General features: G+C 49.1%; 1 protein-coding gene across 21 annotated transcripts in view; it reads left to right on the top strand.

Annotated features, from left to right (window-relative positions):
- The window catches only part of TLE3 (TLE family member 3, transcriptional corepressor), a 50,288-nt gene that overhangs the window by 16,051 nt on the left and 18,757 nt on the right, over nucleotides 1-15,480 (top strand). For 10 of the 21 annotated variants that reach the window (XR_006699328.3, XR_012416270.1, XM_015453008.4 and 7 more), the window contains exons 5-6: nucleotides 5,670-5,732; nucleotides 7,230-7,334. Coding sequence is in view for 19 of the 21 variants with exons in the window: in XM_015453008.4 (XP_015308494.1) it covers nucleotides 5,670-5,732; nucleotides 7,230-7,334 (168 nt within the window). In the remaining 2 variants the exon portion in view is untranslated. The remainder of the gene's footprint in view (nucleotides 1-5,669; nucleotides 5,733-7,229; nucleotides 7,335-15,480) is intronic. The other 11 variants (XM_015453010.4, XM_005559939.5, XM_005559937.5 and 8 more) reach the window with 2 other exon arrangements.

The following is a 15,480-nucleotide window of genomic DNA, read 5'->3' as shown; positions in this document are numbered from 1 at the left end:
AGGTCCCTTCCTCATCTCATCTTTCACGCACATCCACAAACAGTCTCTAGACTCACAGTACCATGCTCTTTGCATGACACTGCCCTGATTTTCCGAAGAAGAAATCCTCATTTCACAAATGTAACTAAACACCTAGTAGCATGGGATGGCCGCTAGCCTGTCTAACAGACATGGAATTCCTTCCCACTGAATGCAACAACTTGGAGAACCCTGGCCTGGTTGTCTTAGCCTCACCAACCAGTCTTCCCTTGTGAATCACAGAAACTGCACAGTAGGGGCTTGACACTTAGAAATATGATATCATTGTTCTTGCCTAGAGGCTCTTCCGCAGCGAAGTGCAGTTTTGCTGATGGACAAATTTGAATGGCTCGTGCTCTGAAGGCTGGTCCTTGGGACCCAGCCCAGGTCAGCCAGCTGCCCAGCCAGCAGCCAGCATCCATCCACATCTCAAGGTGGCTTGGCTCTTCTCCACTGGTCCTTTGTAAATTCACGTGATGCTCTGTTTTATGGATCTTTATGGAGGAAATTATAAGCTGCACAGCAATTTGGGAATATTTAGGGTTCTAAAACTCTATAAGTTAGCGCTCCTGGATCTTAATACATTATCTAGTTAATCCCTTCATTTTGCAGACGGCAAAATTAATGCCCAGAGAAGGGAAGTGATTTGCCCCAAGCCACACAACTAAATGGGGGCAGAATTGGAGGTAGAGGCCAGCTCATTTCTGTGTGGCACTGGAGCATACCACATTCTTTAAAGGGCAGCTTTCTCTTCTCCTTGCCCTTATGTGGCTGAGTTTAAAAGGAATTGTGCATTCAGAGTCCACAGGTGCACAGGACAGGGCAGTTTAAAACTAACTAGCAGACAGACCCTCTGGTGGAAGTCACTCTCGACTGTGTGTTGAACACAGTCACCTACATTAAAAATAAGGGCAAGGACTGGCTGGGTGCCGCAAGCCCAGGAGCAGGAGGTTGCTGGGGGGTACAGATCAAGATCAGGCTCCATCTCCCTTAATTTAGTGTCTTGGGTCAAGGGCCAAGGATAGTCCGAAGTAGCAGCAAACGTGAATACTAGACTGTGGTTAGAGAAATAGACTTTTAGAATGCTCAAGTACCCTCGGTTTACAGCAAGATGTTCAGAGGTCCTGCTTTAATGAGGAGATGATCATGCAAATGGGAGCTACTAAGACGCATGGAACAGATTGCTCTTTGGGAAATTACCCTTGCCCCCCACTATCTTGTTTTCTGTCATTTATTTGCCTAACAATCTCGACAGAGATGCAGGGCAGATGTTACTCGCAGCGCCCAGTTGGTAGTGCAGATTCTGAATGTAGCAGGACCTCTGTCCCCATTTTTCTGAACTGCTTCTCTGTCTGTATCTAGTAGATTAGTCCCTTCTGAGGAACAATGTTTTTCCACCAACAAAGCCGCCTGCTTTGAACCATACTTGAAAAGAAACTTTCAAAGGCGGCACCAGCCTCCTTGAACACCTTTTCCAAAGTGCTTTCCAAAGGGAGCCGTCTTCCCACCTCCCACCACCTCTCAGGTTCGCTTCTGAAGACCCGGCTCAAAAGCAGTGGCTTTGTGGGACCGGGATGGAGGGAAGGATGGAGGTCGGCCTCTGGAAACTACAGCCGCCTTATTGATAACAACGGATTGTGCCGAGTTGCCAAAAGGAATTTTCCAACGTATGATCGAGTTCCAGTTTGTGATTTGTGACCTGTCCCAATTGTTGAAGTCACACTTCAACAATTTTTTTTTCCCTTTTTTGGAACTGATGTTTAGAGCTTGTTTGAGTTGGATCCAATGCTGTTTTAACAGCTGTTCTAATCAGAAGTGCTGTCAATTATTAACCTTAATGGTGGTTTTTCTTTCAAAAATATTTCTCTAAGCTCTCTTGAAATGTCAAAATTCGGCTTCTTGGTAAGAAGTCATTTAGTGAAGTCACTTAATGGCTGGGCATCAGTTTCCCCATCTGAAAAGTGGAGATGTTGACAAGCGCCTTCTCTGTGGGGTTATTGTGGATGCACACATGGCAAGTTGGGTGGGCGATGTCAGCGGCCATTACTGTTGTTAGGAGGGCTTCTGTTAAGCCAGCTTTTCCTTTCCAGGAACTTCCCCTCCCCCAAGCGCCACCCTCCAAAAAATAAACATGTCTTAAAAATGTTGAGCAAACAGCTTTCCTGTTCATGCTTTGACTCTGCAGAGTACACACAGCCCATTCTCAGGGTAGGGCAGCCTTTGTAGAGATGGGGGAGGACCAATCCCTGCTTCTACTTTGTGGGGAGACCCCAAGAGGGTACTAGGAGATGATGGCACAGTGACAGCTGGGAGGGATGGGATGTGCTTGCTTCACACCCCTTTCCCAAGGGAGGGGCTGGGTTTATGTTAGGACAACTTTTACCATGAACCAGGAGGTTCTCCCAACGTAAACCCAGCCCCTCCCCTCTGTCTGCCTCAACCCTACAGAGTCTTGTCTTGTGACGTGCCAAAGGCCTTCCTGCCATGCAGAGAGGCCTCTCTTCATGGAACGTGGGCCTCAGGAAACACAGCCTGAACGCCACTACCCCAGGCTCGTGGAAGGTTCTGAATCTGTGTGGCGTTGTTGTGATAGCCCTCAGTTGATGCTTGTTTGTGGTGCTGGGAGGCAGGAACTACTTTAGAAGGGTGGAGGGGTGAGAATGAGAGAGAACTTGGCCTGAGCCACCCAGCTGTGGTCACCTGGTGGCCCAGATGGCTACATAAATCCTGGGAGACCCCTTGTCCTCATAACCAGAGTGAGCTGGGCTCCAGACCAGCCCTATGGGAAGATCCTGCCTGTGGGAAGCCTTTGGCCATGTGTTTGCTGAAGGGTGTGGGGAAGGGCAAGGTCAGTTACTTTTCTTTTTTGCCAACTCCCAAGACCCTGACCCTTGGCCTGTTTGCCAGTGGAAGGAGGCCACAGTCAGAACCTTTTTATAATCACCCTGCCCTCCCAGAGACTGTGAAAGTTAATAGTTGCTGAGGAGGCCAGAGTGACTGGGGATGTTCTGAACTTGCCCCCTGCCTTCCTGGCCATGGGGAGGGGCAGTGGCCAGAGACCCATCTAGGTGGCTTGCGATTGGCCTGGCTTGGAGGTGCCGCCCCACACCATTGGTGAAGGGCTTGGGCCACTGGCTACCCACCAGCCAGTTGTATGTCAACACTCCATCCACCACGGCCCCTCCCACGGATGCTGCCCACGCTGGGGCAGGCCCAGATCCACAGCCAGGGGTCACTGCAATATGAAGTCTCAATAAATGCGTAGATGCCAGTGATACCATTCGTTGGGCCAAACATTTATGGAGCACTTACTGTGTGCCAGGCACTGCTCTATCATTGTTTGAGATAACGGGCCTTGGACCTGTGAGCTTCCTGAACAGTCAGGTTGGTTTCTTTTGTTTACTTTTGTTTGCTTTTTATTTTTACATATCTTTCTATTCTTATTTGGCATGTGAACTCAAAGGTGAGCGAACTTGTTACTCTGTGCAGGTTTGGAGTGAGGTGCAGCCTATGCTTGTTTCTAGAACTCCTGCCCTATCCAACCCGGACTTTTTTGCTTCATTGAACCCCATTCCTACTATCAGTTGATTTAGGCGGGGAAAAAATAAGCAGAGTGAGGAAGGACTCTGTTTGGGAGAGTTCTTCCCACTTAACTAGATTAATAATTTATATAATGATTATTTAGTAATCCTCCTGGGTTCCTTAGAGTATGAATGACGGGTGTCTAGGAGGCGGAGAAGCCAGGGATGCTGTTAAAAGCCCTACAGTGCACAGAACAGCTCTACACAGCAGTGAATTATCTAACCTCAGATGTCAATAGCATGGTGTTTGAGGAAGCCTGATGTATGGTGTCCTGGCTAGAGTGCCCCACACATGTGTCAATGTGAAGTCCCAGTGGGTCTGAGCTGGGCAGTTCGGAAGTGGGGGCCGTTGTTGACACAGTTGGCCTGGGATGTGAGTGACAGTCCTTCATCACAGGAATTGTCTCTCCCCAAATGCCAACAGTGGTGCCGGCTGGGAAACACTGACTCTGTTCCTGAGGAGCTGGAGTGTTCCAGGCAGAAAGCTGACAGCAGTGATTCCTGATCCTCTCCCCACCAGGATCCCCCACTGTAGCGGACAGGCTCTGTAGGTTGGCGAGCCCTGCCACCATGGCTGGCAGCCCAGCACGCAGGCCTGCAAAAGCCCATAAGGCTCTTTAGTTGATGGCTTGCCTTTCCACAAACCAGAGATGTCCTCTTTAGTGGCCAAGGGTGGAGGGGGTGGAGGGTGTTAGCCCCAGGAATTCTCCTGAAGTCCAGGGTCTATTTGTGCGCCTTCAGATTGTTTTTATTTTAAGTGCACAAGGATTTCTCATCCAGAATCATTTGACATGCAGATACTCACAGATTTTTAAAGGCTGTTGTCATGGTTTTGTCTCTGAAAGATTGCTATGTGCTGATGAGAGCTTTGAAGCCAGCTTTGGGACCTTAGTCCTGGCCGGCTCAGGATTCAGAATGAGATAAGAAAAGCAATTCTGAGAGTCATCTGTCAGTGGTTCTAGGCCTTTCTATCTGGACTCAGTTAACCCTTATAGCACCACTCTTGATCTGAGATCTAAAGTTTACATAGGATGCTGGTGGAAACTGTTGACTTTCTAAATGCAGTCTTTTCTGGAGTGTTGGGAGATGAGGCAGAGAATTGATCTGCGTTTCTAAGATTGACTTCTGTGAGGGATTAGGGATCTAATGAATTACGTCTCTGAGCAGCTTCTTAGACAAGGCAATGCTGTATCCTAAAAAATGAAGTGTTGGCCGGGTGCGGTGGCTCATGCCTGTAGTCCCAGCACTTTGGGAGGCCAAGGTGGGCAGATCACTTGAGCTCAGGAGTTTGAAACCAGCCTGGACAACATGGCAAAACCCAGTCTCTACAAAAATACAAAAATTAGCTGGGCATGGCGGTGCACCTGTAGTCCCAGATACTTGGGAGGCTGAGGTGAGAGAATCACTTGAGCCCAGGAAGTCGAGGCTGCAGTGAGCCAAAAGCGTACCACTGCATACCAGCCTGGGTGACAGTGAGACCGTGTCTCACTGGAAAAAAAAAAAAAAAAAAGAAGGTTTAATGGTAGGATTTTAGGCTGGTAGCATATATATGGGGTATGGATTGATCTTGGTGAGGGAGAGGCTAGTCCCAGGGAACCCTTTGCCACATAGGACCACTTATCAGCTCTGTCCCATTTGTCTCAGAGCTCGTGTCCTATTGGCACTGGGCACCAGCGGGCAGAGCAGTTCCTCTCTCACTAAACTGTGTTTCACTCTTATAATGGATTTTGCTGGGTTGTTGGGGGTGATTTTTATTTCATTTTGCTTTAATTAGGGATTCCATCCAGAGGATGCAAACTATATTCTGATCCAGACATATATACCACCTCTGATGGAAATTGGAGCTCCCCAAAATGTAGGCAGCCTGGCTGTGAGGGAGTTGAAAGAGATTGCTTCATGCTGTGGATTTAGCTAGAGCCTCCTGGCAGGAGGCAGACTGAGGGCAGAAAGGATGGAGCCCCGTGGAGAGGGGCTGTGGTTTGGGGGGGAGTTTGCATTTCCACTTGTCTGTGACATTTCAGTGACTTAATTTATTTGCCTGAGCTTCATGTGGTCTCCTTGCCTTTGCAGACGGAGATTGCGAAGAGACTGAATACAATTTTAGCACAGATCATGCCTTTCCTGTCACAAGAGGTAAGACCTTCTTTTATTATTTCTTCCTTTTCTTTCCAAATCAGCCCAGTGGCTGGTGGGGTCTCACTGGAGCCTGAGCCCCAGCCCTAGCCCCAGCCTCAGCCCCTGTCCATTCATACTGACTGAGCTGACAACCTGGAGATTTCCAGAGCCTTCTCCGGCCAGTCTGAAGGCAGGGGGCCGTATCAGAGGGACCATTTGCTCCTTCTTCTGATAGAATTGTTTCTCTACCATTGCCTGAGTCCAGAGATGGGGGTTCTGGCGTGCGACCTAACCATCAGTGGGCAGTGGGTGCCTCTTTCCCATCCAAACTAGCATCCCCAGCCCAAAGGGGACCTTAGTTCCTGGTACAGAGTGTCCTTGCTGGGAGCATGACCAGGTGGTCATGCCACCTTCTAAGCCTGCCTTCCAAGGGACCTCCATGTGGGACAGCGGCTGGACCAGTGCCTGATTTGAGATAAATGCCTCCAAAGAAGTCCCCTGGTGCCGACCAGACAGATGGGCCGACTTTAGCAGGCTCTGTTTCTGTCCCGATTTCACTCCAGCCAGGGCAGGCCCTGCCCTCTACTCCCACTCAGTGGCTGGGACCATGTCAGCTCCATCACAGACTCCTGGGTCTTGGACACAGAGTGGTGACCAATAAATGATTGAATTAATATGTAAGAATCAGATACGACAATGCCCTCAGAGCTTGCAGCCCAGTAGGGGAGAAAGCTGTGTATGTGGCTGGTACTACCTCAAGGCCAAAGGGAATTAATGCAACCACTTTTTAAAATAGACTTTATTTTTTTAAGAGCAGTTTTAGCTTCACAGAGATTTCCCATATCCTCCCCAACTATCAACATCCTCACCAGAGTAGTACATTTGTTGAAACTGATGAATCTACATTGACACATCATCACTCAAAGTCCGTGGTTTAAGTTAGGGTTTATTTTACCACTTTTTCTTTATCTGTTTATCTGGAAACATACTTTGTTTTCTCTCTATTTAAACAGATACGGGTAAGGTATATGTAGATACACTTTTTCCCCAAATCCTTTGAGTGTAAATTGCAGATATTCTGACAATTCACCACTAAAACTATAACTGCATCTCCTAAAAACAGGGATACCGTCCTTCATGATTACAGTATTGTTACCGTGTTTAGAAAACTAATAATCATCCTGTAATACCATCTGATATCCAGCTCATACGCAAATTGCATGAAAAAATTTGTGTGTGTATGATTGACTAATAGCCATCTTTTGGCATGCGTCTTTATTTTAGAACTTAAAAAGAAGTTTCAATTACAAAACTAATACATGCTCATTGACAAAGGTCTAAAAGAGAAAGGAAAATCGCCTGTCACCCTCCCCGCTGCTTGTGTCCTATGCCTGTTCAGTGGGGCTCCTCTGTCTGCTCTGGGCCTCTCCGAGAGTCCCTGCCAGTGCTGCACAGTCTGTCACCTCCTCTGTCCAGGAGAGTGGCTGCATCTAACGCACACCCTCTTCCCTCCAGCACCAGCAGCAGGTGGCGCAGGCAGTGGAACGCGCCAAGCAGGTCACCATGACGGAGCTGAACGCCATCATCGGGGTACGTGGACTCCCCAATCTGCCTCTTACCGTGTGTATAGCCCTTTTATTCCTCTCATTTATCATAACCAGAGATTGACCCTGACCTTAGCTGGCCTCAAAGAATGGCAGCCCCAAGGCTCCGGCTTCTACAAACACCCCAAGGGCTTGGACCCCTGTGGGACTGTTTCCCTATTGACTCCCAGTTGCCTCCTAGGCCTCAAACTAAAGGGGAGCCAGGCATGCCTCAAATCCACCTCTTCAGCCATCTGCCTCATCTTCCACTGGCTTTTGGTGTCCTTGCCATTGAGGAGGGTGGGGGCCTAGGGTCACCTTCAAGGCCAGGCCAACTGGCCAGTACCTGGCCACCTCCTCACACTTACCCCGGCGCCTGTCTGCCTCCTCCCTGGCAGAAGTCTGCCCTTCTTTGGCCGCTGGGATCAGAACAGTCTCTGCTGTACTGTTGATGTGCATCGTGCTGTGGAATTTGGGTTTACGTCTTGCTGTCCCATGTGCGAAGCTGCCTGGCTGAGCATTCATCACGTACGCTTGTGAACTCCAGCTGGGGAGCCTAGACCAGTTTTCCTGACTTTCTAGAAGTCCCATCTCCCCTTTACACAGGAAGACATACCCAAGAGTGCTCTGTGAGGCCCACTTCCGGATTGGCCCCTTAGTGGAAAGGGGAAGCTAGGTCTACCTGGCTTGTATCTTTAATGCATTTCTTAGGTTCAAGTGGCATCTTTCTCCTACTTGCTGCTTTGGTGTGAGGCTAGTGACATTTAAGATAAGCACCTGAGGAAGAAGAGTCTTTTAAGTGTGACTTTGGGCAAGGCTCTTACCCTTGGGGTGTACCTGTCCACCTTTCATCTCTAAAATGAAGCGGGTGGACGGGATCACTGCTTCCCAGTCCACGGAGGAGCTTCTGGACAGTACAGATTCAGGGGCACTTGCACCAGAGATCTTTTCCATAGGTCTGGTGATCGGACTGGAAATCTGTGTTCCTAATGATTTTTAAATCATTCTAAAGTGTAGTTAGGCTTGGGAAGCAGTAGACTGATTCAACTCTAACATTCTGGGAACCTGGTTGGTCTTCTTTCCTCTTTCTGTTCTTATGGGAAGTCACTATTTCAAGGTGGAACTAAGGCCCCAGAATTTTCCTCTGCTTGATGGGATACATGATAACTCTTGACTTTTCTGCCTGGGGCAGAAACCTGGAGGTCTGTGTTTTAGTCATAGTTGTTCCCCCATGTGACCTTTGGCAAGTCCCTTCTCTTCCTTGGGCCTCAGTTCCTGTATCTGTAAAGGGAGAATGTACACCGGCTCATCTCTTTGGGCACTCCTGACTCCTACCAGGAATGCTGGGAGGCTGGAATCACAGAATGACACTTACGGGCACCGACCCCTCCATCACGCTGTCAGGACCCGTGATGGTTGCAGAGTCCTTTGGTGAAGGCAGCCCAGTGGGTTTGCCCTTCTGGGCTGAGCCCATAGGGACACTTCTCATTGCTGCTTGGGCGGGTGGGGGTTGCAAGCACTGGCCTGGTTTGAATCCTGGCCTACTGTGTGGAATGGGCAGAGAGGAATCTTAAAACTAGAACGTGAAGAAGTGTTCAGTGCTGGAAGGCAGCACCCCAAGAGGAGAAATCATGATATTTTAATGTTTGAAGTATCATCAGAGATCATCTAGCCCAGGAATCGTCAACCTTGACACTGTTGAAATTTGGGGCCAGATCATTCTTTGCCATCCTGTGCATTGTAGGATGGTCAGCAGCATCCTTGGCCTGTAGCCACTAGATATCAATAACACCCCCGACACTTGTGACACCCCAGAACATCTCTAGATGTTGCCAAATATTTGTAGGAGGCAAAATGGCCCTTGGTTAAGAACCTCTGATCTAGCTCAATGCCCTGGTTTTACCGAGAGGGGTGGTGATTATGATGTTTAGGAGCAAAGCCAGGCCAGAGGCCCAGGTGGCTGACTCGCAGCCCAGGACTCTTCCCCTGACTCTGGTGCAGCCCTGGAGGGTGGCCTGTGTCATCTGTCTCAGTGACCAGCTCTCAGCTTGGTGGTTCTTCTGCTAGTGGTAGCAGGGGACTGCAGGAGTAGGACATACCTTGTGAATTCTGTTTTCTGACACTTCTCTTCCAGCTCCTCACCCCTATCCTGTTTCCAACTATCTCCTTGAGGTTTCCAGGCCAACTCCTCCTACCCTGCAGTGGCCACAGCAGGGTCCCCTCTCCCCCTCTGCCTCCCTCCCTCTTTGGGATTAAAATCCTTTTTTTTTTTTTTTTTTTTTTTTTTTTTTTTTTTTTTTGAGTCTTGCTCTGTCGCCCAGGCTGGAGTTCAGTGGCCGGATCTCAGCTCACTGCAAGCTCCGCCTCCTGGGTTTACGCCATTCTCCTGCCTCAGCCTCCCAAGTAGCTGGGACTACAGGCGCTCGCCACCTCACCCAGCTAGGTTTTTGTATTTCTTAGTAGAGACGGGGTTTCACCGTGTTAACCAGGATGGTCTCGATCTCCTGACCTCATGATCTGCCTGTCTCGGCCTCCCAAAGTGCTGGGATTAAAATCCTGTTATGAAAATAATTTTTTTTTAAGTTTTAAGAAAGGAGTAAAATTGGGAGAGAAGCACTGCTTGGATTAGCTGTACTTCCTTTAAGTAGTATTTAGGAAGCTACAAGTTAGGTCGAGGCAGCTCGAGGCAGACATTGGAATTCAATTAAAGCCAACGAGTGGGGCCTGTGACCCCCATTTTCAAGGTAATTGCTTCTCCAGCTCTGAGTGAATGCAGCCATCACCCTGTCATTAAGCAGGCAGCCGTCTAATCGCTGCGCCTGACAGAGCCTCACAAGGCAGGAATTACGGACAACCGAGGCGTGCTCGCGCTGGGGAGCCGTGCTTGACTGCACTCCAGCGAAGGAGGCCGCTAATCTAGTCAGGGCGTTCTTTATCTCCTCCTCGAGGAGAGCAGAGAGCGAGCCTGCAGCTGAGCTGCCTCTGGGAAGCGAGGTGAAGAAGGATAACAGGGGATGCAGAGCCACCGGCTGAGCAAAAGGGCAGGCGTCCTGGCCCCAGCAGGAAAGGGCAGGAGAAAGAGGGTCCCAGGAGGCTCTTGGCAGCTTCCAGTGGCTACCCCCACTGCACTGTTGGATTTGCTGCTCCGGAAGGAGACCCTGGTCTTGGACTTAGAGGAGGGCTTTGGGCAAGTCGCTTTGTTCCTCCAAGCCTCAGTTTTTCCATCTGCCCTACTTGTTTAGTGGCTTTCTTGCTCGTGGAGTTGAAAGATTCTGAGGTCGTGGCTCAGCTCAACTCAAAGAGAGTATCAGATGCCTCTGGCATGGGCTGGGAGGTATCCAGTGGCATATTTATCATGAGGATTAGAGTATTCCTGGGGTCTTCCTTCCTGGTGAGAAAGGGCAGGATCCAAGGTCAGGATGGTGTGTGTGAAAAGGGGAAGGAAAAACAGATACAGGGAACTGGGTTCTCGAGCCAAGCCTACCCACTCCCTGCTGGACCACAGGGAACTCAGGTGTCCACTGAGGGAAGAGAGGAAGAAGACTGTCTGTCTTCTAGCTGGGGCCAGGCGAGACTTGGTTACAGTAGCCCTGTTTCTTTTACATGCTTCTTGGATAAAATTAACAGGAGGGGCTTTAGAAGGACAAGATTCCTGAGCACGAGGAGGGAAATTTGACCCTTGGTCAGCAACTTGCAGAAGGCAACATCTGTCTTTCCCAGGCAGATTTAAGACCGTGTGAGCTGATGTATCACCCATTTCTGGAACCTTCTTTTTAAAATTGCTGTATCATGGCTCAAGGTCTTGGGACTGGAAAGTGGAGGAGGTCTCATCTGCTTACGCACTGACAATTTGGTCTTCATTCCCTTGGAAATTAATAGTAGGGGAGATGTCACAGAGCATTGACTTGATTTTTTTTTTTTAAGTGGGAGGGAGGGGAGGAAGAGAGAGGTTGTAGCTTGTCACAGAATACACAGGATATTTTGAAGCCATACCTAAGGTTCTTGCGTTCACTCCAAGATGTGGATGAGCTGCATTCAATTGACTGAATTTTGTATGAGAGAAAGGATGGCCAAGAGAATGTGCCTTAGGATCCGTCTTTCAGCCAGGCAGCTGTGGTGGAGGGGGGGTAACGCCGAATTTGAGTCTGGGCTCTGGTTGCTGCTGGCTTCATGAAGCTGTTCAGCCTCTCGAGCCCGTTCGCCATCTCTGAAGTGGGGATCACAAGGGTTGTTGTGAGCACTAAAAGCTATTACCAACCCCAGAAGCTCAATGCGCACGGAGCTCTGGTGCCCACTGAGTGATGTGAAAGAGAAGGAGCAGTTGGGGGCCTGGAGCTGTTCTCGCTGTCCTTGGAGAGCAGAAGGGTTCATTTTATGCAGTCAGGACTCCGTCTTTGCCTCCTCTGGTGGGAGCCCTTGGTGTGTCTTGGCTCTGGAAATGCTTAGACAGCTTCACTAACTAAGTTCAACCCAAATTGTGAACCTGAGAAACACAGCATTAAGTTACCTAGCGAAGGCCTAAGGCGTGATGTGCATAATCCAGTTACACATACTCTGCAAGCAAGATCTTCCCTTCAGCCTCTCCTGGAAGTGACCGCACCTTCTGAGCCAGGCCACAGGCGCTTATCACTTTTGTGGAGTACATGTTCGTTGTCCTGTTTATGCTCTGGCAGGAAATGTTCAAGGAGGGAAAAGTGAATGCCCATGCATGGGCTTGGTTCCAGGCTCCTAGCCCCTCTTTGGGGTTAGGGGTGCAAGAGGGAATTATTGACTTCCTTTCATATTGTGGATGGAGAAGTTCCCATATTGGAAGGAATGGTATAAGCTGGAGACAGGCATTCTCTGATGGTGGAATTGATTCCATTTCTCTGCCATGGGGAAAGCTACCCAGTTGCAAACAGTATCAGCCTCCCACTCAGACATCACTGTGTTTGAGCACATTGTGCTCTGAAGCCAACAGACGTGTTGCAGGGGATAGGAATACAGCCTGAGGACAGCTGTGCCCGCCTGCCTGCGGAGGTGCTGAGCTGTGATAGGGACAGGGGTCAGGTGGGGCGTTGCCCGCTGGCCCCCAGACCTGTCAGGGAAAAATCTTCGTTTCACTTTCTGTTGTACCCAAGATTGTTGTTAGCAGACCCTCCATCTGACAAGCCCTGGCATCTGCTCTCGCACTGAGGAAGGAGCCTTGGAGTTTGGCTCTCCTGCCCCTGCTTCCCAGAGTCTGCTGGGCCGGTCCTCGCTGTGCCTTCAAACCACCCCAAGGAGACCTCGAGGGAGTTTCTGGCTCTTTGCAGCAGGTTGCTCTTGCACTCGGAAATGAGGAATGCTTCAGTTTGCATGGGAGATTCCTTTTCTCTTTTGCAAAGAGGACGCTCTTACCTGACAACACTAAGGCAGAAAACCAGCCTCTCAGCCTCGGAAGCTTAACAGCTTTGAAAGCCACTGCCTGCCAAACAGCCGCTGCTGCCTCTGTTCCAAGTTTCTGACGTTGGTTCTCTGGTTCATGTTTTGGGCAAGCAGGACACCTCATGACCCCATTGATGCTTCCTGTCCCAACTAACTGTTCTGGCTGCATCTAACTGGCCTTGGAGGGAAGGCGTGGAGCTGAGAGGCGGTTGGCACCTGTGGACACCATTTCTCAGCCTCTTCATACACCTTTTCCAAAATTTTCACTAATTTACTTAGAAGGCATGTACTAAGCAAATATGCTAGGCACTGTTAGAGGTGCTAGGATGGAGAAGACACAGTTTCTGTTTCTGGAACTCACAGGTTGCCAAGCAGTGCACAAAGGCAAAAGAAACAGTTTTCACCTGGGGTCTGTCCATTTGCTAAGACTGAGCACCTACTCCGTTTTTACCTGTAGTTACACATGTGATCCTTGCACAACACAGAGAGGTCGGTTGACTTGTCCAAGGACTCATAGCTGATAAAGGATAGAGCTGGAAGTCCGCCTTATTCTGCCTGGCTCCATTGTCTGAGCCGTTAGAGCTTGTAGAACAGAGAAATCCATTCTAACCTGAGGTGGGAGGGCATCCAGAGGAGACAGCCTTTGAACTGGGCAAAGCTGAGCCTAGAGGGTTGGGTAGGAGAAGAGACCTTTCCTGGTAAGATAAGAGTCAGGGTGCGTGGAGCTATTCAACTCCATCTTTCCTTGGGTACAAATGTTCAATGCACATTTTCTCTAGAAACAGACTTGTTCGTGAAAGGAATTAGCTGTGTCTACAGGCAGCAAAGCTACTTCTTTGAAGCCTTCCTTCCCCTCCTCTTCCTTGTCTCTTCCTCGAGGGATCTTATTGGCTCTGCACTATAAAATGCGGCTTAAATACCTCAGCCCTTGCTTTCTGGGATTTTACTAAATAGTTACCACCAGCAGAATTAACAGGCCTACTAACAATTGGTCTAAACAAAGGGGCCCTACTGGAGACTCACTTTAAAACCAGGTATCCAGATAAAGTTGTATTGTCCAACCACACCAGGGAATAATAGGTAGCCATTAAAAAGGTCAAGAAAATTTCTTCAAAACATTCCTAAATTAAAATCAAGCTGTATAGCGGTATGGTTCACAAGAGTTCATTTCTGTAAAAATACATTTGAAATGTGTAGATTTTCATAAATAAAAACCTAGGCAGATTTAATAGTAGAATCTTCCAAGGGTAGGACTGAAGGGTAATTAAAAAAACTTTTTAACATCTACTTGTTTTTAGTATTTTCTTAAAATGAGCATGTATTAGTTTTGTAATGAGATATAAAAAATTACATTTTCTTAAGAAAGAAAAAGTGGAGGAGCTCAGAGCAAGCTCCCTTCCTAGAGGAGCTGGAGTTTCTTAGCTGGGAGGGGTTGGATCTCCGCACTGGACTCTGTGATGCTGGCTCCAGCGGCCCCATAGCTTTGTGTCAGCCATAGTGTCTCAGTGCAGATGTGGGGTCGGACCACCCTGGGACAGTGCACGTGAACTGCCTAGCAGCAGACGTCACAGAAGTGCTCTGACAGCTTTGAGCGACGGCTGCAGTGCCCGCCTTTCACCCAGAACTGACAAAGGGAGCCCTCTGGGGCCAGGAGAGCCATGGCTACTGTGGCTGCCATTAACTTTGGGATGAGGCCAGGTGGCAGTTTGCAGCTTAGCTGGGGGAGAGTGGGGCCCTTTATCCATCACCTGAAATACTTACTGCCTCCTCCTGCCGGAGCCATGGGCCTTCGCTGTGTTCTGTTATCTGTTCACAGTTGCCAGAAAACCATCTCATATGGACAGGCGAGCTCCCTTAATAAGGCGTGAGATCTGGAAGCTTCTCACATCTATTCTGTATGGCACTCTCCGCCAACCCCTCTTGCTTTGGGGATCTTGTTAGGAACGAACATTCTTAGGGTGAGGGGTGGTGGTTGACAGATTTACTAGTGGTGGGATTTGGCCAATTACTAGCTACCTACTCTAGCCCCCTAAGCATCTATTAAATGGGCACAACCCCTCCCTTGCCAGGTGGTTGGAAGGTGCCCAGGCATTCATTCAGGCATCCAGTAAGTGTTAGTTTTCTTCTCTTGCACAAGTTGAGAAGAAAGATGTGTGCATAGGTGAATACCAGCATACCTAACTTCCCTTGCAGTAGTGGAGAAGAAGTTGGGTGTGGCAAAGGGAGAGGAAAGAGAAGCCCCTGAGGCTAGTGTTGAGTAGGGAAGCTGGGCCTCTGGAGCCAGGGCAGCCGAGTCTTTGACTGGGGAGGAGACAGAGAGAATTGCATTGTTGTTGTTGGTAATACTGACTTGCTGCATGGCAAGTTTTTAGAAGGGTTCAGGAATCCATTTTAAACTCATTGTAAATATTAGCTGCTGCCATGAGGCTTAGTAGCTGTGTGCCGTGAGCTGCTGCAAACATTATCTTACAATAATCCTCTGGGGTCTGCTGCTTTCCCCTTTTACAGATGAGGAAATTTGAGGTCCAAGACTTGAGGTAACCTGCCCCAGGCCACACAGCTAGGAAGTGCCAGACCTGGGATTCCAATCCTGGTCTGTCTAGTTCCAAAGCCTCCACTCTTCCAGTTACCCCGTTCTCCACTGATGTCCGGTGACGTTAGCTCTCATTCCACTGGCCTCCAGCTCATCTGGCCCTGGGGCCTTTGCCGTGATGACCTGTCCTGCCCCTGCTCTGTAAGGCAGGCTTGGAGTTCCTAAGAAATAAGGAGACTTCCCC

Source organism: Macaca fascicularis, chromosome 7 (assembly GCF_037993035.2).
Source record: "Macaca fascicularis isolate 582-1 chromosome 7, T2T-MFA8v1.1".
NCBI lineage: Eukaryota > Metazoa > Chordata > Mammalia > Primates > Cercopithecidae > Macaca > Macaca fascicularis.
The sequence above is the reverse complement of the archived record's forward strand: the minus strand, read 5'-3'. Positions and strand labels throughout refer to the sequence as shown.